At 40.1% G+C, this 24753-nt stretch overlaps 1 protein-coding gene across 1 annotated transcript in view; it reads right to left on the reverse strand.

Annotated features, from left to right (window-relative positions):
- The window catches only part of Brip1 (BRCA1 interacting protein C-terminal helicase 1), a 143595-nt gene that overhangs the window by 61363 nt on the left and 57479 nt on the right, over positions 1-24753 (reverse strand). The window contains exons 11-14 of the mRNA XM_028878291.2: positions 19493-19647; positions 15843-16008; positions 15590-15730; positions 11956-12117 (exon numbers count right to left, since the gene is read on the reverse strand). Coding sequence (XP_028734124.1) covers positions 11956-12117; positions 15590-15730; positions 15843-16008; positions 19493-19647 — 624 coding nt within the window. The remainder of the gene's footprint in view (positions 1-11955; positions 12118-15589; positions 15731-15842; positions 16009-19492; positions 19648-24753) is intronic.

A 24753-nucleotide genomic window follows, 5' to 3' on the forward strand; every position in this document is an offset into this window, starting at 1 on the left:
AGAAATCTAATTAAAATATTGTTTTTTCTTAGACTAGAATAAATATTAGTATATAGAATTAAGATCTACTGATCAGAGAATTTTAGTTTGTGGTTATAAAATATTTATGATTTCAAATGTTATAAGAAAGACTTGGGCCTGGCATGATGGCACAGGTCTCAAACTCAGCACCGTGGTTATAGCACAGGGATCAAGAAACCAGCCTGCATGAGCTGCATGGTGAGTCTGCAGTACCCTGGGCCACAAATCAAGATTCTGTCAAATAAACCAAGACAAAGAGAGACTTGGAATAAAGAGGAGTCCATTCGTACGTTCATTTCAACAAGCATTTCTGGACAGCGATTCTGTTCCACTCACCTTTGCCATCTCACAACACCTCGTCAGTACCATTTTATTTGTATCACTCTCATTAGCAGAGTAACAAATCTTTATTCCAACTCTTTTCTAAACTGAAGGATTAAGTCTTGAGATTGGAAGAAGTGTCATCAATGGCCCGTAGGATTCCTACCACTCCTGCAGTAGGCTACCAATGCTCTAAAACCACAGTGAGATAAATGAGGGCTCCTGGAAGCGACTCCCCAATCAAACCTCTGCCAAGACCACAGCCCCAACTGATTCCTGATACATGGTCTTTTGATACATTAAGCAGAAAACAGCCAGGCCAGGCCCAGACTCCTGACCCAGATAATGTACATTGTTTTAAAGTACTAAATTAGTGGTAATTTGTTATGAAACAGCAAAAAAAAAAAAACCAATACAATCCCCCCTTCTATATTTCAATCCTGGTTCCTAATATTGTTCTGAAAGAAATTCTAATATAGACTTTTTCTGTTGCATTTTCAGGGTTAAACTCCACTGGAATGGCAGTACATTTGATAAGTTTAGTCACTGGACTGTCTGTCGGAGGAAGTGTAACTAGTCTGGTCTTTCAAGTAATCTGTATGAACACTATGAAACTCGGCTGAAAAAAAATGCATTTTTTCCCCAAAGATAAAAATTAGGATTTACAAATCCAGCTCCAATATATAAAGAGCTTAGAGCTCATCATTGCCTGCCCTACAATAAGAGAAAAGCAAACCACATTAAAAATGAGTAATTTTTGTGGAACCCAACTGAGAACTAAGGTCAGAACAAATTGCCATCCTGAAACTGATCGAAAGGCACATGCAGAGAATCCCAACTGAGATATGTTTAGTAGGAGCAATAAACTCAAGCCATAAGGTGGCAGGAACAACTAAAAGATGATTTTGAGAAACTGCTGGGATGAATGTGGACCGTCTGAAAGCAAGGAGCTCTAGGGCTGTAGTCTACGGAGGCTCTCATGCTTTTGAAGCTATTACTTCCAGGATCCCCACAGCTCTGACACCAAAGAGCCAAGAAAAACGTTCCTGGTTCCTGGCAGGAAAAGGAAAAGTAACCATTCTGAAATAGGCTCGAAGCCTCTCCCATAACTCAGGGCAGTCCAGTACTAAGAAAGACTTGTGATGCTTCCTTCCCTACACCTACCACTGCAGCAGGGCTCCAGTGGAACAGCCGTAAGACGGACTCTAAGCATCTATTTTAGCACAGAAATAGTTCACTGGGAGTGTACAGCACATGTGAGACCCTGGATCAGGTGACTTTACAGAGTAACTCAAGTCCACACTAGGAACTAAAAAGCAGCTGGGCATGGTGGTACACACCTTTAATCCTAGCACTCAGGAGGCAGAGGCAGGTGGAACTCTCAGAGTTTGAGGTTAGCCTGGTCTATATATAGCAAATGCTAGGCCAGCCAGGGCTACATAATGAGACCTATCTCAAAATACCAAAAAGAACTGAGAAGCACTGGTACAGATAATTACTTAAGTAAACTTAAAAGGCAGTGTAAGTTAATTTCATGCCTGTAACTCTTCTCCTGATTTCTAGAACAGTAATATAAAGTAAGTGGGACAGAACACAGCTAGTAGAATCAAAGCTTTTGCATATTACTGAAAATAAATTAGCATTAATCTAAATAGTATAATAATAACTCAAGGTGTTAATTAAATTTCCAGAACTGTTACTAAGTGGGCAAAAGACAGACAGACCGACAGACAGAAATACACACACACACACACACACACACACACACACACACACACACACACCCCTAAGGGGTACATGCCTGTTATCTCAGCATCTAGAAAGCTGAGGCAGAGGACTGCCCCAAAGCCAGACAAGTCTACAGAGACAGTTCCAACTGGCCAGATCTACACAGGGAGAGCAAGTCTTAAATAAACGAAGAAACAGGCCAAGGGAATCTAAATGGTACATTAGAAAAGTTTACCTGGCACACTAGAAAATGCCCAGTTAGCACATTAGGGAAAAGAAACATCAAACACAAAGAAAACAAATAGCAAATGGTGCTTATTATCAACACCCCATTAGTAATCACATTGCATGTAGAACAAATAAATGTTCCTGTAAAAACACAGATTAGGAGAACTGGACTAAAAAAAAATCCAACTATATGTTGTTTACAAAAGGTACATTTAACACTCAAAATGCAAATACACGGAACTAGGCAAGTGCTCTACTACTGCGCTAAAGCCACATCCCTAACAAGTTGACAGTAGAAAGTATTGTCCAGCCATTAAAAACACGTTGACATTCTACTACAAAGAACTCTGCAAACACGCTAAATCAAGAATCCAGACACAAGCCAGGCGGTGGTGGCACATGCCTTTAATCCCAGCACTTGGGAGGCAGAGGCAGGAGGATCTCTGTGAGTTCGAGGCCAGCCTGGTCTACAGAGCGAGATCCAGGAAAGGCGCAAAGCTACACAGACAAACCCTGTCTCAAAAAACCAAAAAAAAAGAAAAAAAGAAAAAAAGAATCCAGACACAAAGGCCACTTGCTATATAATTCCATTTATATGGAAACACCAAAGAAGACAGTTCCGGAAAAGCAGAAATAGGAGGGTGCTTACAGGGGTAGAAGGTAGAACTAGAGAGTGACTGCTAATGATTGTAAGGAGTTTCCTTTTGTAGTCAGAAAAAAAAACTTTGTGATTCGATAGTTGTGATGGCTCACCATTTTGTGAATGTATGAGTAACTACTGAATTCTACACTTTGTTTTTCAGATTTATTTTATATGTATGTTTTCCCTGCATGGACATCTATGAACCATGTGAGTGTCTGGTGTTCACAGAGTTCGGAAGAAGGCATCGGAACTTCTGGAACTGGATGCACAAATGTTGTGAGCTGCCATGTGGGAGCTGGAAGCTGAACCCAAGTTTATTAATCGCTAAGACATATCTCCACTCCCAAAGGTTCATTTGTTTATTTACTTTTATGGTTACGTGTTTGTGCCTACATGACTTCATGTGCATCACATTCATGCAAACTGCATGACTTTATGTGCATCACATTCATGCGAGTACCTGCAGAGGCCAGAAAGCATCATATTTTCTGCTACAGGTGCTGGGAATGGAACACAGGTCTTTTAAAAGAGCAGTGACCATTCTTAACCACTAAGCTATCTCTCCAACCTAAAGTTCTATACTTCAAATGAGTGAATTATATGGTTGGGACTTACACCATAAAAAGATTTTTTATTCATTTATTAAGCTATCTCTCCAACCTAAAGTTCTATACTTCAAATGAGTGAATTATATGGTTGGGACTTACACCATAAAAAGATTTTTTATTCATTTATTTATTCATTTATTCACTAATTAACTTATTTATTTATTGGGACAGCGTTTCTCATGCAGCCCTGGCTGCCCTGGAACTCAGGGATCCACCTGACTCTGCCTCCTTAGTGCTGGGATCACAGGCATGCACCACTACTGCCCGGCTATAAAAGAACTTTTTAAAAGAAGATTCTGTTAGTTACTTTGTTCAGCTGTGATCAAAACTAGCTGAGAGGAGAGCTAAACTGTCAAAAAGAAGAATTATTTTCGCTTATGATTTGTAGTTTCAGAGGGTTGAATCCACGCCTGTTTGGCCTCATGCACTTGGACAGAACATCACGGTGACAGGACTGTGTGACATGAGGTTTGAAAGGAAACAGGACGGGGAGAGAGGAGTCTACAAGACCCCACCCCCTAATGTTTCAAAACCTACACTTACATCTCCAACTGGGGACCAAGTGTTCAGGACATCTGCCTTCGGGGAATTCCACTTTAGGATCATAACATTCCACTCCAGTTCCTCAAAGACTCATGGCCATGTCATAACACAAAATGCAATTAGTTCATCCCCAAGGGACTGCAGAGTCTTAACAGTTTCAACATTGTTCAAAAATTTAAATTCAAAGCTTCCCCTGAGGGTCAGGACAAACTCTTAGTTACAAGTGCCTACACAAATTATATAAACCAAGTTACAGACTATCAACATACATAACACTGAGTTAAAATTCATACTTCAAATGGAATTTGGGCCTCATAGAAAGGAAGGATGCGACTCAAATAGGACTGAAACCTAGTAAGGAAAACGTTAAATTCTGTAGTTCCATGTCCTGTACCTGGGGACACAAAGTGTCATGATGTCAGCTCCAAAGGCTTTAGGCAACTTCAGTCAGATGGCCTAGCTGCCTGCAGCCTACAAGGCCTCTCACTTGGCTGGTTCCACCCATGCGACTGGCTCTCTTTGGCAAGTATTTTTGTTCTTTGAGTCTCCTAACATCATGGGGTTTCCACTGCAGCTTAGATTTCACACTCTTATCTGCACACAACTCTTCCTCAGAGACCGCCTAAGGGATCCAACTCTATTCACATCTGCCTTACTTTGCAGGAAAGTATTTTGAAAGACAGGTTGGTGGAAGAGGCCAGATGTGGTAACTCATACCTGTAATCCTAGCATCTGGGAGGCAAAGGCAAGAGGACCACTGCAGGGAGCCGGGACAGTCGCCATTATAAAATGGCGCCGACTTCCTTGCATCCTGGAGATATATAACTTATAAGACAATGCTTTCGATGAAATACGCGCCTCGGCTTTGCGCATGCGCAAGCTATATAATGGTCCCTAGCCAATCCCGTGGCGCCTGGTGGTGGCAAGCTAAAATCAGCCAGTCCAGGAGCGATCCATGCCCCTTATCCTTATATAAGCAGCTGCTTTTTAGTGCTCGGGGTCCCTCACTTCCAGCTCTCCCTTAATCAAAAGGCTCTCCAATAAAGTGTGATTTGAGAAGAATCCTTGAGTGGCGGTCGTTCTTTCTCGCTGGCTGAGGAGATCGCCGCAGACCACAACTTCAAGGCCAACTTGGGCAAGGACCCGTCTCAAAGGATATAGCGGGGCTTCAGTGGACAACTACTTGCTTAGCATCCACAAGTCCCTGGGTTCACTTACCAGCATCACATGAAAACAAAAACAAAACCAGGCATGGCAGCCCTCATGACACTGCACTCTTGCATTTCGTATGCCCGCAAATGAGTATCAAACCAGCAAATGAAGCCGTGGTCCGCCGCCAACTCAAGCACTCACGCTCCCTTGCACCATGAGAGCAGTGGCCTCTGAGAAGCTGTGTGGCTGAGCAGAGAAGACACGTTCTTAGGCAGCCCTTTCTTGGGTGGTGTGCTGTCTTCTCAAGACAGAGTTTCTCAGATGAGTTGAAATGTCTGCTTCCTGGAACCAAGCTAATTTTAGCCTGGTTTAGAGTGGGAATCAAGAGTCCTTCTTTCCATGAACTTAAACATGCTCGTTTTCTGACCAAACTGAGTATTTTTCAAATCTTTCTACTACACTTTCTGCTCCCAATTCTCACTGTAAACCTCTCATTATAAAGCTTCCAAGAATAAAAATGCCATAGCCTGAAAGCAATTCTGTCTCGAAGTGTCTTCTACCAAATTAATTCTCCATTACTGCTACAGTCAGACAAAGGTCTCAGAACAATCTGAAAGGCCTCCAGTCTACTTCCCAGCACAGCTCCTGCAGCCTTGCCCACCTTGATTTCTATTAGACATTCTGGTCTGCTAAGCCCTCACTGGAACTGTTCATTGAGCTGCTTACAAATGTCTCCCATAAAACAATTTCAGGGATAAAGACTCATATGATCAGATTCAATCAAAGCAAGTCCTGTAGCTCAAAGTTTTCCTGTGTTCCCCCTGGCCCACAGTCAGGACAAATCTCTCTCACCCACTGGTCCCTCAGCCGCTCGGACCCAAATAAACACACAGAGGCTTATATTATTTACAAATGAGATGGCCTAATGGCTCAGGCTTTTCACTAGCTAGCTCTTATATCTTAAAGTAACGCATTTCTATAAATCTATACTTTGCCACATGGCTTGTGGCTTACCAGTACTTTTACATTTTGCTTCTCCTGGCAGCGGCTAGCAGCATCTTCTGACTCAGCCTTCCTCTTCCCAGAATTCCTCATGTCTGCTTGTCCCGCCTATACTTCCTACCTAGCTACTGGCCAGTCAGCATTTTATTAAACCAGTGTACCAAAGCATTATCCCAAGGCAATTACCTGGTTCTCTGATACCACTTCTCTATGTTAGTTATTTTTATGAAGTCAATGCTAAAGTAACCTGAGAGAATTTAAAAGGGGAAGATTTCTTTTAGCTCACGGTTTCGCAGGTTGCCCAGCATTATGTGCTTGGGCAGAACATCAAGGCAGCAGGGTGAGGGCCTTTCAAAGCAGAATGAGAAAAGCAAAGAGAAAGATGCCCAAGGAAAGAGTTCCCAATGATATGTTCCTGTGGAACCATCTTTCTCCGGCTAAGCTCCACCTCCCAAAGTTCCCAGAACCTCTGAAAATAGACCCATTGACTAGGAAACGGGTGCTCAACACCCAAGCCTGTGAGGGACACTTCCATCAAACTGTAACAGGAGACTGATGATATTAAAAACAATTTAAAGGGAAAAGTCATCAGGCTTCTCTATCTTCAAAATGCAAGATTTTGACAAAAAACTAATAGTGATCAAAAAGAGTAGTTAAGAGTATAGGAACTGGCTTAGGTTTATGAGTCAATGAAGCATATTTTTCCTCCTGAAGGAATATCAAGTCCTCAGAAGGAATACCTCTGTTTAAAACCGAGCAACTGCTATGAATATGATCCATAATCTCAAAGCTTCATGAATTTTACTTTATATGTCTAAGGATGAGGTCATTTTTAGTATGGCATTTAGCCTCCTTTACACACACACACACACACACACACACACACACACACACACACACCACATATTGTGAGCTTTTTTAGACCAACTGTACAACTACATGGCATGAAAAATATGTTTAAAAGTAAAATTTACAAGTGCAATGGAATTTTAATCAATATTTAAAAGCTTAGCTTTGATTTTTATTTTTTTGGGAAATGTATTTATAATGTATGCCAACTTGCCTAGGCCACAAGAAGTCCAGGCATCTCTGCACGCTTCTGTGATGTTGTATCCCAAAACATAGCATTTAAATTGTTAACTCTGGTAGTGCAGGAGGCCTTCCTAAAAGGTAGGAAGCACAGCTTTTCACTACAGCATAGAACCATCATTTCCCTCTCTGCCCTTCTCCCTGTTCTAGTTTCCTGGAAAACTCTAATACTTTTATTATAATCTTACAATATGTAACATTTTTAGATTTTTTTCAGTGGTTAGGAAATAAGGGGACACTATATTAAAAAGTATATTTATAGTAAAGTAGCAGTGTTAATGTTAATATCAAAACAACCTTGTAAAAAAGAATAAGTAAAAATTGCTTAGAAATATAGGGTGCTTACCAGGTGGTTATGGCACATGCTATTAATTCCAGCACTCGGGAGGCAGAGGCAAGTGGATCTCTCTGAGTTCAAGGCCAGCCTGGTCTACAGAGTGAGTTGCATGACAGTCAGGGCTACACACAGAAACCTCTCGAAAAACAACAAACAAACAACCCCCCCAGCCCCAAAACAAAACAGAATTTCCTAGCAGTAAAGGGTACTTTTAACTACGGCTAAGATAAAAACCATTAGTGACCATAACACCAGCCTGTCTACAGTAAGATACAGCTAAGTAAGGTGCAGCCAACGGGATCACTCTGCCACTGTCTCCCGTGGAAGGTTAATCATCCTCACAGTTACTGACCTCTTGACTATTCACAATGCTATTAGAGATGATTTAACACTCTGTTTTTGTTGTTGGTTTTGTTTTGCTTGGTTTTTGGTTTTTATAAGACAGGGTTTCTCCATGTAGTTTTCAAGCCTGTCCTGGAACTCGCTCTGTAGACCAGGCTATCCTCGAACTCACAGAGATCCGCCTGCCTCTGCCTCCTGAGTGCTGGGATTAAAGGTGTGTGCCGCCACCACCGGGCCTGATTTAAAACTCTACATCACAAGACAGAAGACCAGAATAACACCTTATTAGGTGTGACAATTATGTCACAGCTTTGGGATGATGTTTAGTATCAGTATGTTAATAACATTCTGAAAAGCTGTCACCAATACGCATTATAACCCTTCATTAAAAACAAAATTTATTTTCTTTGGCCATTTAAAAGTCTTTAATATCCTTCTTATACTTTGCTTCATTAAACCCCTGCTTATCTCCTGTGTCTGTCAGACCAAACACTGAGTGTCATGAAGTAGGAGACTGTTGGAAGTATGAACTACAAAACTGACCTACCTGAAAATGAGACATGTCGACTTGTACTAACAAGTCTCAATTTTAAGTACAGATTATATCAAAAAGCGATTTTTTCTTGTTATTCATCAATACTGAAACATCGCTTGTTTTAATGAATAGGTGTATTAGTTTGCCCACATTTTTAAAAGAAATTTAAGATTTTCCTTATTTCTGATTATTTTTATGTGTGGATATGTGCACGAGTCCAGTGCCTGTGGGCAGAAAAGGACATCAGATCCCCTAGAGCTGGAATTACAGGTGGCTGTAAGCTGCCAGATATGAGTGCTGGGGACCAAGCTCCCGCCCTCTGCAAAAGCAGTACACACTCTTCAACTCTCTGCCGACTCTGTTAACAGGAAAAGTAACAAAAGTATTGCTGTATTGTTGCTTTAACTATTTAATTTTAGTAAGGTATAAGAAGGTGCCATGTAATAAAAAGATACATCATGTTCCTAGGTAAGGCGATCTTAAATCCCTTCCAGATAAACACACTGTAATGAAGCTTACAGTGCAAAATTGACTTTCTTAAGATATAATTTACATACTAGAAACTGCATTCATGTTAAGCTTGATGAACTTTGACAAATGCACCTAGGAAATTCCCACCATGAGTACAACACATAACATTGAGAACTCCCAACCCCAGCTGTTTCCAGCTCTGGGCTGTACTGTTTCCATACGTTTCTACAGTGAAGCCTGAATCCCAGTCACCTCACTAAGTAACTTCCTCTGAGTTCTGCACGGAGGCTCCTCCTCATGCTAACTCATATTCTCATGAGAAGAGCACATTCGAACATTTAGAAATACCAGGGGCACTAAGGCACAAAACAAGTTCTGTGTAAGAAGTCAGCAAAAAGGTGGACACCACAAGTCTGGGACAGACAATGCTGAAGAAAATACAATGCCCAGTATCTGATCTTGGGTTTCACGCCTCCCAGGTGGAGAGAAAACATTTTTTTTCTTCTGTGCTGTCTTGTACTAAAGGTGGAAAGGAATATACTTCTCTGTGTAGTCAGCTCCACTATTAGAAAATTACAGGTTATTGGGCTGGAGAGGTGGCTCAGTGGTTAAGAGCACTGAGTTCAATTCCCAGTAACCACATGGTGGCTCCCAACCATATGTAATGAGAACTGGCGCCCTCTTCTGGCCTGCAGACAGAACACTGTATACATAGTAAATCAATCTTAAAAAAAAAAAAAAAAAAAAAGAAAGGAAAAGAAAATTACAGGTTACATCCATGATGCCAACTATAGAGGAGAGGTCTAAAAACTGGTGCCCTCCTTGGGTACCAGAGATACACGTGATGTACAGATATCCATGCTGACAACCCATTCAAAGACATAAAATAAATAAATAAATCTAAACAGTTATTAAAATATACACAAGACAAAACAAGAAGGAAATCACTGCATGTCAGCACAAAAACAGATTAGAGAAAGAACCACCAAGGATGGAGCAATTAGTGAGGGGAAAGACAGAACCAAGAAAACAGAAAGATGGCTGAACTAACTGGGAGTGGTGGCGCACACCTTTGATCCCAGCCTAGAGAGGCAGAGGCAGACAGATCTCTGGGAGTATGAGGCCAGCCTGGTCTACAGAGTTCAGGATAGCCAGGGCTACACAGTGAAACCCTTTCTTTAAAAAAAGAGGCAGAGCTCCTTTCTTAATTACTATTGCTTAATGCTTTATTATCAAGGGCTATTGAGAGGCAGCCTCAATGCCCTCTCAGGGTTCAGAGGGAAGGTTACCACCAGCGTAAGGCTCAAGGGATCTGAAGGTAAAAACTCTCTCTCTCTCTCTCTCTCTCTCTCTCTCTCTCTCTCTCTCTCTCTCTCTCTCTAGTTTCTTTATTAATGCTCTCGTCCTGCAAAGTTTTTGTGTGTATATACACACAAAACTGTACTCTGGTAATTGCAAAGTTACAGAGCTAGAATTTTTTCTCAAGAACAAGCAGCAGATAGGAGTTATCCAGAGTGACACTGTCAGCATCTTTTGGGCCCCAAGGAGGCATGGTCAGAAAGATACCCAGACAGCATTAAGAGGCAGAAAAGTTGAATTAGGAGGCTTTAAATTTTAAGTAGGGAGAAGGGGCGTTCCTGCATGATACTACATTCCTAGGTTACAATCCTGAATCAATGAACGAAGATGACGGTAGATGGAGGGAATTAATAGCTTTTAGGGTGGAGCTGGAGATTAGCACTTTCCCAAGCTGGCTGTTGGAAAATTTAGGACACTCACTCTCCATAATCAGGCAGGACCAGGCTGTCCCTTTATCTCTGAAGGTCCTAAATGTGATCTCTATTTGAAGAACTCCTCCCTTCCTGACCACATGTCCTGCCAAATGGGAGATAATGGCAGGGATCTGGCTTCTAATGTTTGTCTCAGGGAACGGAGCGGAGATTAGGCTGTGGGAACCAAGGTTATTGACTGTAAGACTAGATTCTCTCACCGAAGGTCCCACAGAGTGGGGAGGAAGTCACCCAGCATACGGGAGAAATTGTGTCCAGTAATTTACACACTGCTGGGTCTTTTTTGAGACAGGTCCCACTCAAAGAGGAGAGAGCTTATGGTTTCACAAAAGATTCACTGTAAGAACAGCCATGCAGGATGGATGTGGCACACGCCTTTAATCCCAGCACTCAGAGGCAGAGCCAGGCAGATCTCTGTGAGTTTGCGGCCAGCCTTGGCTACAGAGCAAGATCCAGAACAGGCACCAAAACTACACAGAGAAACCCTTTCTCGAAAATAAGTTAATTAATTAATTAATTAAAAAAAGAACAGCCATAATACAAAAGGCAATACTCCCAGCGCTTTGTGACTGGGTCCTGTAGACTGTATCATTTTATGTATAAACATAGTAAACTTTTCAATCAAAATACATTGACAGAATTGTTTTAAACTACCATGGTCCAACTATATGGTGATGCCAAAAGATCCATGTTAGATCAAAAGACATAAAAACTAAAAGTCTTGGGATGCAGCTCAGTGAAATAACATTTGCCCAGCATGCACAAGGCTCTGGGACTGACCCCAGCGTAATGAGGAAGGGCAGGAGGGAGGAGAAAGCACCACAATTACTAACGGGCAACAAAGGACACTTCGACTCCTATGAAAATAACAAGCTGCCTGTAAGAATAAAAATCACATATAAATAGCCAGCCCTCTTATATAACAGTTTTTATAGCAAAACAAGAGGGTCTTATCTTTCCTAAGTCACGTAAGACTTTTAAGTGAAGCAGTTATAAACTTATCAGGCAACAATCATCATAAATAAAATAACATGACACTGGAAGAATCATAATTACCTTGTTTCTCACTCTAGGAAGTTTATCATGGCGATCCTGTTATCTTTCTTTTAGAGGAAAAATAAATAAATAAATCAACAACTCCTTACCTTGTAAGATGGCAAAAAGCACAAAATCCCTTGGCTCACAGTCTGGCACACAGACAACAACAGCATTCCCAATTCATCCTGGAACTCGAATGTTTCGGTATGCTGGAAGGTAGCACAGAGATTCCGACCCTGAGGGCCCGAGCCAACAGTACCAACCCAAACCTAGAAATGAATATTTTAGTATTAGAGTTACGCCTAAATAAAGCAGGAAAATTAAGATTTAGTTGGGAGTGATTTATAGAAAAAGATGACCAAACAATAGCAGAAATTTATTTTGAAACTGGAAATCTTCTTTAATACCATTAATTAAGTGAATACAATTAGGTTGGTACCTATGGAAAATCAAATTATTATAATTCTTGGATAATATTGTAATCCTCACAGTAACTACTAAGATATAACCATCAGCAACTCCAGTTCCACGGGATCCCACACCCTCTTTTATCCTCTGCAGGCACATGGTATACTTACACATCCAGCCAAAACACTCGCACACATAAAATTAAAAAACAAAACAAACAAAAAAAATCAGTTTATGTGATGGTTAATCTTGGTTATCCAACTGGCTGGATCTGGAATTAACTAAAACACAAGCTCCTATGAAGAAATTGCTTGCTCAGATGATTGGAAGCAGGAAGACCTATCCTAAATGTGAATGGCAATGTCTGGTGGCAGACCAGATAAAAAGACATGGTTCTGTCTGCTGCCTTTACTCTTGCTGAGAAGTTCATCTTTCCTGTTGCTGTGGCATTCCTTCACTGATATTACAGTCAGCTTCTCTAGGCTTCTAATGTAGGCCTAAACCAGTAGCTCTCCAGGAACCGCCAGGTCTTCAGCTCCAGACTGGGACTACCAAGACATCCAGCCTTGTGGATTAAGCAACTACCAGATTCTCAACCTCTCAGTGAGATGGCTATTGTTGGACTACCTGGACCATATCTGTAAGTCAATCTGTAACTCCTATTTTAAAATACTTATTCATTCTTAGCAATTTTGTTCCTTTAGAAAACCATGATGAATACAGACTGTAGTACCAGGAGTAGTTTTAGAGAAACAGAACTTTAAGGATGAAATTCTCTAGTAGGCTTGGTGGTATCTGAAGCTGGCTACCCAACTCAATGAAACCTACAGTTACTACAGACTCTGGTGATTGCATGGAGAGCACTATAAGTCCATGGGATGAACTATTTAAAGATCTTACTGAGATAAACATGTTCGATACTCCCAACTTACCTCCTGTGAGGAGCAAGGAATTTAATGACTCTACACATAAAACTTTTAAAGATGATTTGTAGAAAAATAAAGAAAACAATAATGCTGGTTGACTGCTTCCAGCATCTCTGGACAAAGTGACAAAGGAGAAAACGGAGCTTGGTGATAAAATAAAATTAACTGGTTCCAGATGCACATAAACAATTGAAAGGTTTCTAAGTGTGTCTGGAGGAGAATCTTCTCTCCTTCCACCAGAGAGCTCAAGTTGTCAAACTCCAACCCACGTCCTCATTATAGGATTGGCAGACGTAACGAGACAAATGTCTGACCAGCCTGGAAGGGAGTTGGCAGTTACAGTGAGGGTGCTGGCTGGAAAGAGGAAAGCTCCTATAGCTTGGGGCAGGGATATGTGGGAGGACCCGACCAATGCTGAGGAAACCAACCCTCACATTTGAGTGGGTTTATTTTGCCTGAGGAAAGAGTCTCTCCACCCTTGACAGAGAATGCATCCCTACTCCGACCCTCTCTGTAGACAGAATATACTTTTTCTCTCTCCACTGACATCTGTACACACATATGAAGGAAGAAGGGAAGGAGAAGCAACCATTACTAAATGTTAACAACTGATGAATATAGAAAAAAGATATAAATTAATACTATCATCTCAACTTTCCTTAAATTTATTTTTACTATTTTCCACTTCATGTGTATTTGTGTGCAGGTGCCATGGAGGAGCTTGAGTCACAGGTACCTGCGACCCACCCAGTGTGGGTGCTGGGAACCAAACCTGGGTCCTCTGCAAGAGCAGGAAGTACTTTTAAGTGCTGAGCTATCTCTCCAGCCTTGGAGTTTATATTTTTTCTAAAGAAGTGAAGAAAATCAGTAGACAGATAAATCTGATACATGCTGCCACAGATGAAGGCTGAGGCCATCAGCTATAGTACTGACAAATCTTCAAGCTGTTATGCTAAGTACAAATAAAAAAGAGCCAATCACAGAAAGACAAGTACCCGGGGATTCCACTTACAAGAATTATCCAGATAGAGCAGTAGATGTCACAGAAACAGAAAGGAGAATGTTAGGGGCTGGTGGGGAAGGAGAAATGAAAACATTCTTGAGACTGTGCCAACAAGTGGATAAATGTAATGTTAAGCTGTGCACTTGAAAATGGTAAAATGGTCATTTTTATTCCACATGGATATTTTAAATCATAATTGAGATTTAAGAGTAATATTTAAGCTGACAGACAATATTTAAACATTATTCAGCTATACCATATGCATTATTATTATGATTCAATGGTAGTCCAGGTTAAATGGATTTTGTACATTAGGGTGAAAACATAATTAATTAGAGTATAGACTAGCAATCTTATGAAAAAAATGATACTGAATTTGCTAACCTACGTTCACTTCTGCTTCTAAACAGGGCAGCATGAAATGTGGAACCTGTACCCTCACCTCACTACTGCTGATAACAATGCTTCTCAACAGGCACATTCTGGCATTTTGGAAAGCAAATTCTTAGTTACAGAGACACGTAGAATTATGGGTCCCAATGTCAGTAGTTGTTTCCAGGCAACTAAAAATGTCCCGACAAGCAAACTGGTACACAGTTTTACAAAGAACTAGAACTGTGTTAGGTACACAGGTGATGGTACATACATACACACACAGTTAGGGACAGAGCTAACTACTTTAAATCACTTCACAAAGAGAAACAGAGCCAGGAGTGCTGGCTCATACCTACAAGTACAGCGTTGAGAGGTGATGCCAGATCAGGAGTTCAAAGTTATCCTTGACTACATAGTTAAGTTTGATGTTAACCTGAACCACAAAAGACACTGTCTAAACAAAACCAGACAAAAAGGGGATGGAGAGATGGTCCACTGATTAAGAACGTGTACTGCTCTTACAGAAGACCTTGGTTCTCTTAACCCACATCGCCTGGCTCACAAATGCTTACACCTCCAGTTCTAGGGATGCCTCTTGTGGCCCAGGCAGGCATCTGCATGAACTCGGCACACATAAACTCATGAAGGTACACCAAAACACACATTTTGAAAAATGAATAAGTCAAATAGGAATATACTACAGACTAATGGAAAAAAGAAATAAATAATTACAAATAGGAACTATAGTAGAAAATTGAACATTTTCTTGTGTTTAGATTTCATAGAGAAACCAGACCTTACTCAAATGAGGACATTTTGTAGTCACTGAGCCCAAGGCGGCAGAGTCGCCAGGGCAACATCAGTGTTTCCGTCTGTCAAGCAGCTGACAAGACTGTCTTTGTTCTAAAACTAAAGTGTGAATTTCCTCTCAGAGTTTGCGTCTTAGAATTTACGGTGTCCTTTATTTACACGGCATTACACTCTGGTAAACAGACGGAGAGCTTCAACAAATCAAGCAGAGCAGCTCACCTGTGAGTTACTGACGACATGGTTAGCCTCTAGTTGGATGTTAAATGTAACACCGAGCTCGGATGAAAAGGATCTCATAGGTGACAGCGTTCCTGATGTTAGAACAATGGTTCGTACTTTGTTGTTAATATCTGAAAAGGCCTACAGGGAAACACGGAGCAAATGAGATCATCTTTTTTAAAAAGCCAAACACAGTCATTTAATTGTTGGTTCTGGTCAAGGCAAGTTTGCACTTAGGACAGAGTGAGCTTACCACAGCTGGATTTAAGCACCAAAAGTTTAGCACATTAACTCCAATCTTCTGTCGTGAATGTTTCTTATTTTTTGGTACAGCCAAGACCCCATTTTTATCAAAAACAGCAATCTGATTTGTCCAGGAGTAAGTTTGTTGAATAGCAATTTTATAATCATCTGCAAATCTAAATGTAAAGACAATGCCAATTGAATGACCAAACATAAAACAATCAAGCTACATAACATCAAACCTGATCATCGTAAAACTCAACAGCCTGCCATGCCTCTCCACACAAAGAAACCGCAGTCCTCCTCATTGGATAAACTCAGTAATTCTGACATAAATTAAGTCATGAAATCACAGAATTCAACAAATTCTTACAAGAAATAATAAAATTATCTAACTAGCTAACCTCATTAGCCACTTTCCAATTTCATTTTAAACATGACATAAACCATGGCAGAACCAGAACTCAACTTCATGCCTCTAACTTCCGACTCCAGCTCTTTGAACCCTCTACTACTTAATTGCTATTGTTACTAAGTAGAAAATGGGAATTAGGGTTCACGAATGTCAAGGACAAGTTATGCTTTCTTATTGTGTGAGAAAATAGGTAATTTTAAGGAAAGTTTAAAAAATGTTAGCTGTGGTGGTATTGTGTTCCCCAAAATATCGTGTACCTTAATAAACTTATCTGGGGTCAGAGAACAGAAAAGCCACTAGTTAGGCAGTGATAGCACACGTCTTTAATCCTAGCATTCCAGAGACAGAAATCCCTCTGGATCTCTGTGAGTTCAAGGCCACATTGGAAACAGCCAAGCATGGTGACACATGCCTTTAACCCCACAAAGCCAGCCTTTAATCCCAGAGAGTGGTGGTAGAAAGCAGAAAGATATATAAGGCGTGAGGACCAGAAACTAGCAGCATTTGGCTGGTTCAGCATTTGGCTGGTTAAGCATTCAGGCTTTTAAGCAGCAGTTCAGCTGAGAGCCAGTGGGATGAGGACACAGAAGCTTCCAGTCTGAGGAGACAGGACCAGCTGAGGAATTGGCAAGGTGAGATAGCTGTGGCTTGTTCTGTCTCTCTGACCTTCCAGTACTCACCCCAATAACTGGCCTCAGGTTTGATTTTATTAATAAGAACTTTTAAGATTCCTGCTGCAGTTAGCAAGTAAAATGATAAAAGTGAAAACTTTTCCATTTGATTTGTGTGTATGGTGGAACATGCCTGTTCTAGGTGTGTGCATGCCAGGGCACTCATGCAGACGTCAAAGGACACCTTGCAAGAGCCAGTCAGTTCTACTGTGGGTTTCAGAGATCAAACTTGGGTCATCAGTCTTGACAGCAAGCACCTTTACCTGCTAAACCACCTTACTGACCTGAATTATCAAATTTTCAAGTTAAAATCTGGGTCATGATCTTGAGTTTCTTTTCCTGAGGTTACTGAGTCAGAGTACATATGATCCCATCCCAATCTGTATCATGAAGAATCAATCTATAAAGTGCCTAGGCCTACTCAGGATAAAATGTTATTCTCAACTATGGTCTCAGGGCATTTCACCCCTGATTTCACCTCTGGAGAGATAAGATCTCAAAATCCAAGTCAGGACTCAGTAATTGTGAAGAGAATTTTATAAAAATGCTCAAATTTCATAACTATAAATCTCTGAGGTACATCTAAAAAGAGAGATAAGTAAATCAGACTTCATAACTAGAAAAATCCAAAATTCCACTCAACTGGGTGGTTCACATATATAATCCCGGCCGGCACTCAGGAAGCAAAGCAAGACAAGCTAAGGAAGGTGTTGGAAAGCCTTGGCTACACAGTGAGACCCCAAAACCTACAAAACCTAACCATAGCAAAATAAAAATTTACTTACATTAAAAAAAAGACACAATCAAAATGTAAAAAGACAACTCACAACAACATTAGTATATCTGACAGAGGATTAATATCCCAATTGCATGAATAACTACAAATCAACAATTAAAAGAAACAACTCAACTAAAAATGAACACTAGACTTTCAGTACATTATTTCTACAAAGAAGATATAGAATTGGCCAACAGGTACACAGAGTCATAGGATCATTAGTCACTAGGAAATACACATCAAAACCACGAGGAAGAATCACTTGATATCCATTAGGATGATTATTACTTTTTTTAAAGATGACCGGAGCAGAAAGAATGCCTGAGCAAGGATATTGAGAAGTTAGAACCTTAGACAATGCTAAATGGAAGGTCAGATGCTACAGCTACTGCGCAAAGACACTAAGATATTCCTCCCAAAGTGGAACAGGACTGTCACAGGATCGTCAGTTCCACCACCAGGTAAAATACACCCATCCACAGGAATGCAATGAAAGCAGACTCAAACAGCTATCTGTACACATGTATTCACAGCAGCATGATAAATGGTAGCAAGGGCAGAAACACCCGAATGCCTAACAAAAAAAAGATTAACTAAAAAATGTGGCATATGTGTGCAGTAAAATACTATTCAGCCATAAAAAGGAATGAAGTTTGATAAATGCTCTACACAGACGAGCTCTGAAAAAAAAAAAAAAAAGATACTAAATGAAGTCAGACCCAAAGAGACAAACATTGCATGCCTGCTTGTGTCTGAAGTAACTAGAAAGAACAAGCTCAAAGGAGAAATTACTAGGAACAGTAACAAGGAGAGCAACTGCTTTATACATGTAAAATCCTTGTTTGGAATGGCAAAACTTCCTGGAAATGAATGGTGCCCATGGCTCAGTCAAATGGTGTATATTTACATGACAATTTTAAAACACTCAAAAAGCCCGGAAGCTGGTACAACTCTAACTTTCAAGAGATAAACTGGGGATAAACAGTGACAGGCCTGTAACCCCAGCACTTGGGAGGTGAAGGCAGGAGGATCAAGAGTTCAAGGCTGAACTGGGCGGTGATGGTGCACACCTTTAACCCCAGCACTAGGAAGGCAGAGGCAGGAGGATCTCTGTGAGTTCCAGGCCAGCCTGGTCTACAAAGCAAGGTCAAGGACAGATGTACACAAAGAAACCCTGTCTTGAAAAACAAAACAAAGGTGCAAGGTCATCCTCTTCTGAATAGTGAGTTTGAGGCCAGCCTGAGATACATGCTGCCTCAAATAAAAACAAAACATTCAAGAAAAGAACTTTCAAATACTGGTAGATACAGAGCCAAATTACACTTAAACGAAAATGAAGATTCTTAAACTTAGCACTGGAGGACAAAAAGTCAAAGAAGAGTTAATTAAGTGTACTTATTTACTGATTTCAGTATTGATTTTCATGAATTAGAAAGACTCATTTCAATTGATCTGAGTCTGTGCCAATAAGAACAATCTATACATCTATACAGCTGTAACATTTAGATTCTCCTAGGTTAAAATGGCATTCAAAATGGCATTCATTAGGCTGATCTTTTAAATTTTCATTTATTAGTGTGTGCGTGCACATGTACACGAGTGTGTATGCACACTACAACACACATTTGGAGGTCAGAAGACAGCTTGGTAGTGTCGGTTCGCTCCTTCCACCTTTATGTGGCTCTGGGGGTGGACTCTGATTGTACAAACTGCACCTCGACCGGCCAAGCCATCTTGCTGACCTGTAGGCTGGAATGAAAACAAAACAAGCCAACAAAACAGGAGTCCTCACTTACCTGCTATTTTCTCTAAAGAGATAGTCAAGCACCATAAAGAGTCCTTTGAGCATTATTTGAGTTGAAGCACTAATAATAGGGATCTGTATTGCTTCCTCTTTACCATGGACTGATGTGACTTTTTCTTCTTTTTGAAGAACAGCTGAAAAATGTCTCTGTAAAAAATTACCATATTATTCATGAAGGGGGTGGAGAGGACGACAGAGGAAAATTCTTTGCAAAGTATAAACATAAGCCAAAATGAAGCAAGTATACATGAATGTAAAAACACAAATCATTTTGCATTTCTATTTTTGCCTCTTCACGGTGGTTAGGATGAAACTCATGCATACTAAGCATGCATTCTCTAACTGACCTACAACCCAAGCCCAGCCATGGAGTTTGGGTTTCCATGTTAGAAAATACTCCTCTGAGTCAAAGACACCTTAATAAGAGGATGCTTCAATAAAGGCATTTAGGAGGATAATTTTTTTCAGGCAGCTGGTGTGATATTTAGCATCTTTCAGAAGCAATGAACTAAATTCAAAAAAATTCCAATTGACTTTTAATAGAGTTTATGTTTCCCCAAATGCCTGAATTATATATAGGAAACAACTCTTGTAATGAGACTACCATATGACAAAGTTTATTAATATCCATTTTTGTTGCTGTTGTTTTGGTGGATGAATCCAGGTATTCAAGAATACTAAGAAGGGACAGGTGTGGTGCTGCATGCCTTTAACCCCAGCACTAGGGAGGCAGAAGCAAATAGATCTCTGTGAGCTTGAAGTTAGCCTGATCTACAAATCAAGTTCCAGGACAGCAAGAGCTATAAAGAGAATCAGCCTTTTCAGAACTCAAAGCAGTTGCCCTTGAACTCCTGAAAAACGTATCTATAGTATGGTGTGCATATTTTAATTTTCCAAATTCTGCAAAATGAAACATATCCACTTGCCAAACGTCATTTCTTTGTATACCCTTAGGGTTATTTCCTGCAGGTATGGGGATCGAACAACAAAGTTTAGGCTCAAGAATCTCTTTTGGAAAAGAAAAAGGGGGGTAGATAGGATAGGATAATAAGGTAGGATTGTTGTATTTACTTATAAACTAATTTAGCAACTATCAGTTTTTGATAAATTGCATCAATATGGATTCTTTTTTTTTTTTTTTTTGGTAAAGATTTATTTATTTATTATGTATACAGTATTCTGCTTACGCACCAGAAGAGGGCACCAGATCAAATTACAGATGGTTGTGAGCCACCATGTGGTTGCTGGGAATTGAACTCAGGACCTCAGAAAGAACAGCCAGTGCTCTTAACCTCTGAGCCATCTCTCCAGCCCTCAATATGGATTCTTGTATATTGATACAAATGTAAAATTATTCTATTCCTGTTATCTTAAACTTGTATATTGATACAAATTTGAAACTATACTTGTCATATTGTACATATGTTCTTACTTCTATTTAAAGTATTTTTGTGTATTGATACAAATGTAAAATTCTATTTGTCACACTGTATGTATGTATACAATATTTTGTATATTGACACAAATTAAGGATATTGTCATATTGCACTATACATTTCTACTTCTAATTAAGGTATTTTTGTATACTGTCACAAATTCGAGGTCATTGTACTTATATTGTACATCTGTTTATAGACTGTTTAATTTTATTATATGAAGCTTTAGTCTTTAAGTTATATAGGTTAATGAGTTACAGGTTACTAGTCACCCAGGCTTGTCATATTTATAGTCACATTAGTTTGCTTTTCTAGATATACAGAGATATATGTCAGATGGATAGGTAATCTTCAAAGACTTCATAGACCTAGAGAACATGGCATTTAATTTTGTTGACATGAGACATGACTGCTCCTTGTAGTTCCGATCTACTCCCAAGAGGATGTTGGGAATCAAAAATACTCCATACAAAATTTGTCTTCTTCTTGGCAAAAATGGCCTGCTGGGCAAAGAACTGCCCTTGCCTTGACTGCTGACAATAAGCACACTGGACAAGCAGGACACAGGAAAAGCGACTGCTGAGCCTTGCCAAGACAGAGTAGGACAGTCTTTCAAATTTTCCTGCTTCTGAAAATGGTCTCTCAGATATTCTAGGCCTGTAGCCAAAAATGGATGCCCCAGTGTTGCAGAGAAACATTGGGTGACTGTACAGGCAGCCAGCTGTTTCTGTCATACCTTGCATGTTTCGTAAGTTGCTTGCTTGTACTTCCTGCTTACTTAGGTAATATTATTTTCCTTCTCAGGTCTTTGATGGGGTTGAAGACTAGATAGTTACAGTTACAATCCTCTTATATCTTAGCTAAGAGCACATCAGGTACAAGATTTAGATTCTTTAGGATAGGACAGCTAATGAAGTAATCTCTGTAATTTGCCAATTACCTTTGGCCTGGACATTTAGTATATGTTTCTTGCTTGATGTTGTTCTGATTGGTTGTAGTTCCATTTTTGTTTATGTTATTATCTTTTCTTTCTTCTAGACAATACTTGATGATAGTTCTTATTATACATAACTTTGAATTAGGTTTAGAACCTTATTATTTAGACAAAAAAGGGGAAGTGTTATGGGAATTCCTTTAGCTTTTGGGGTATCTGACTCTGTGAGCATGGTCTTGTCTGTGAACATGATCGCTTAAAGGGGGAGTCATGCTCTCTTTTGGGATGAGATGACGGGGTCAGGTGGTGGAAAGCGGCTTGCAGTTGGTCCCCATCTACCTTAGGAAAACGGAAGCTGGATCAGCAGTGGATCTGCAGCACATCTACCTTGTTTTGTATTAGTGAGTCTGTTTCCCAATCGCACCCCTTAATATATATATATATATATATATATATCGGTGGACTCTCGTATCACAGGGACTCTACTGAGACCTACTTCAGGCCTGATAAGCAAAATTTAAATAATTTAAGGAAACAGTAAATTAAGAAAATAAAAATCCAGGAGCAGATGCATTGAAGAGTAAGTATAGGTTACTACTATCAATCATTTCACTCTTGCCCCAAGAAAGAATCCCTCAGCCTACAAATCTTCCCAGGAGGAAAAGTAAGAATACAGTTAGTGAAAAATGGAATGAAGAAAATATAAAATAAGGCACACACAAACTGGATATGGTAGCACATGCTTGCACTCTTAGCACCTGGAAGGTAAAGGCAAGGAAGCTAAAGAGTTCAGGGCCATCATTGGGTATATAGCAAGTTCAAGGCCAGATTATATTACATAAGTAAGACCTTATCTCCAAAAAAAGAAAAAAAGGAAAAAAATATATACAATATTATTTAGTTTTATTTAAAAAAAAAAAAAGAAGAAGAAGAAGAAGAACCAAGGCCGCAAGGATGGCTCAGTGGTTAAGAGCACTGGCTGCTCTTCTGGAAGACCCAGGTTCAATTCCCAGCTCCCACACAGCAACTCACAACTGTCTGTAACTCCAGTCCCAAGGGATCCAATGCCCTCTTCTAACCTCCACGGGCACCAGGCACATACATGGTGCACATACATACACACAGGCAAACACTCACATACAAAATAAATAAATCTTAACAACAAAAAGAACCCTTTCTGACATCCCTCTCCTGGGTTTAGCCCATTAAACACCAAGAAAATAGAATATTGTTAAGATATCATCAGTTTCTGCTCAAATTGACTTATAGAGTCAATGTAATCACAAACAAAACCCCAGTAAGTTAGCTTTTGGATATTGATTAACTAATTCTAAAGTTTATATGGACAGGCAAGAAATCTAGAACAGCTCACAGAATATTGGAGAGGGGCAGAGAGCTGGCACTACCCAACTCAAGACTGAACACGAAGTCACAATAGTCTAGACACTGTAGTATTTGCAAAGGAAGAAGCAGACAGATGAGTGGGGCACAACAGAAATCCTGGAAATAACCCACACAGATACAGCCAATATCTCCAACACAGAAACAGAGATAACCAGCGGAGAAGGGAAACCCTTGCCACACACAGTGATGGATTAACTGCACATCACGCTGACTCGACCTTACAAGTTCCTCAAAAACAACTCAAAATGGGTCACCTAAAGTAAACTGGAAGACATATAACTTCCATAAAACAGGAGCAAATCTAGAGTTGGTGATGAGTTCTTAGATATAAAACCTAACATGTAACTGGAGAGGAAAATAAAAGGTAAGATAAACTTCATTGAAATTAAAAATCTTCTACTCTGTGTAAGATACTGTCAATGAGATGAAAAAGCAAGGCACAGACTGGGAAAATATAATTGTAAACACTTATCTAATCGAGCATTTGTATTCAAAATACATGGAAAACTCGGAAAATGCAACACAAACTGAAGAGTGAGCACGAGGTATAAAACCACCTCAGCAAACACACCGGTTGTTTTTTGTCAACCTGACACAACCTCGACGTATCTGGGAAGAGGGGTCGTAACTGAGAGAATGCCTCCATCAGGTTGCTCGCAGGTGAGTCTGTGGTGCATTTTCTTGATTAGTGACTGATGCGGGTGGGCCCAGCTCACTACCAGGTGGACCACATCTGGGCAGGTGGTGCCAGGAGGTGTAAGAAAGCCGACTGAGTAAACCATGAGGAGTAAGTCAATAAGCTGAATTTCTCCATAGCCTCTGCTTCAGTTCTGCCTCCAGGTTCCTGCCTCGGCTTCCCTCAATGAACTGTATAATTGGGATATGTAAGCCTTTCTACTCAAGTGGCTTTTGGTCATGGTGTTTTATCACAGCAAGAGAAACCCTAACTAAGACCAAAGAACTTAGACAGATGCCAAGTGAACAGATAAAAAGAGACTCAATATTCTGCCTTCAGGGAACTGTAAATTCAAAGACAGTGAGAAGCCAAGCTTAGTGGCTTGTCCTGGAATCCTAGCACTTGGGAAGTACAGGCAGGAGGATCAGAAGGTCAAGGCCAGACTGAGTTACACTGAAAACCAAAGAAAAGAAAAACAGAAAGAAGTCAGATATCACTATGTAGACAAGCAATAAAATGGCTAAAATTCCAAATGCTCTCAACTTCAAATGCTGATGAAGATGTGAAGCAACAGGAATCCAGGGAAAAGCAAATGGATGCAGACAGTTTAGAAAACAGTTTTTTTTTTTTTTTTTTTTTTTTTTTTTGAAGCTAAATGTACTCTTACCATAGAACTCAAACATTATGCATCGGAGCATTTCCTCAGAGTAAAAGCCATATCCACACAAAAACACAAGGACATACATTTATAACAATTTGATTCATAATTGTCCCAAACTGGGAACCACCAATATGTTCCTCAT

The sequence above is a fragment of the Peromyscus leucopus genome, chromosome 8b (assembly GCF_004664715.2).
Source record: "Peromyscus leucopus breed LL Stock chromosome 8b, UCI_PerLeu_2.1, whole genome shotgun sequence".
NCBI lineage: Eukaryota > Metazoa > Chordata > Mammalia > Rodentia > Cricetidae > Peromyscus > Peromyscus leucopus.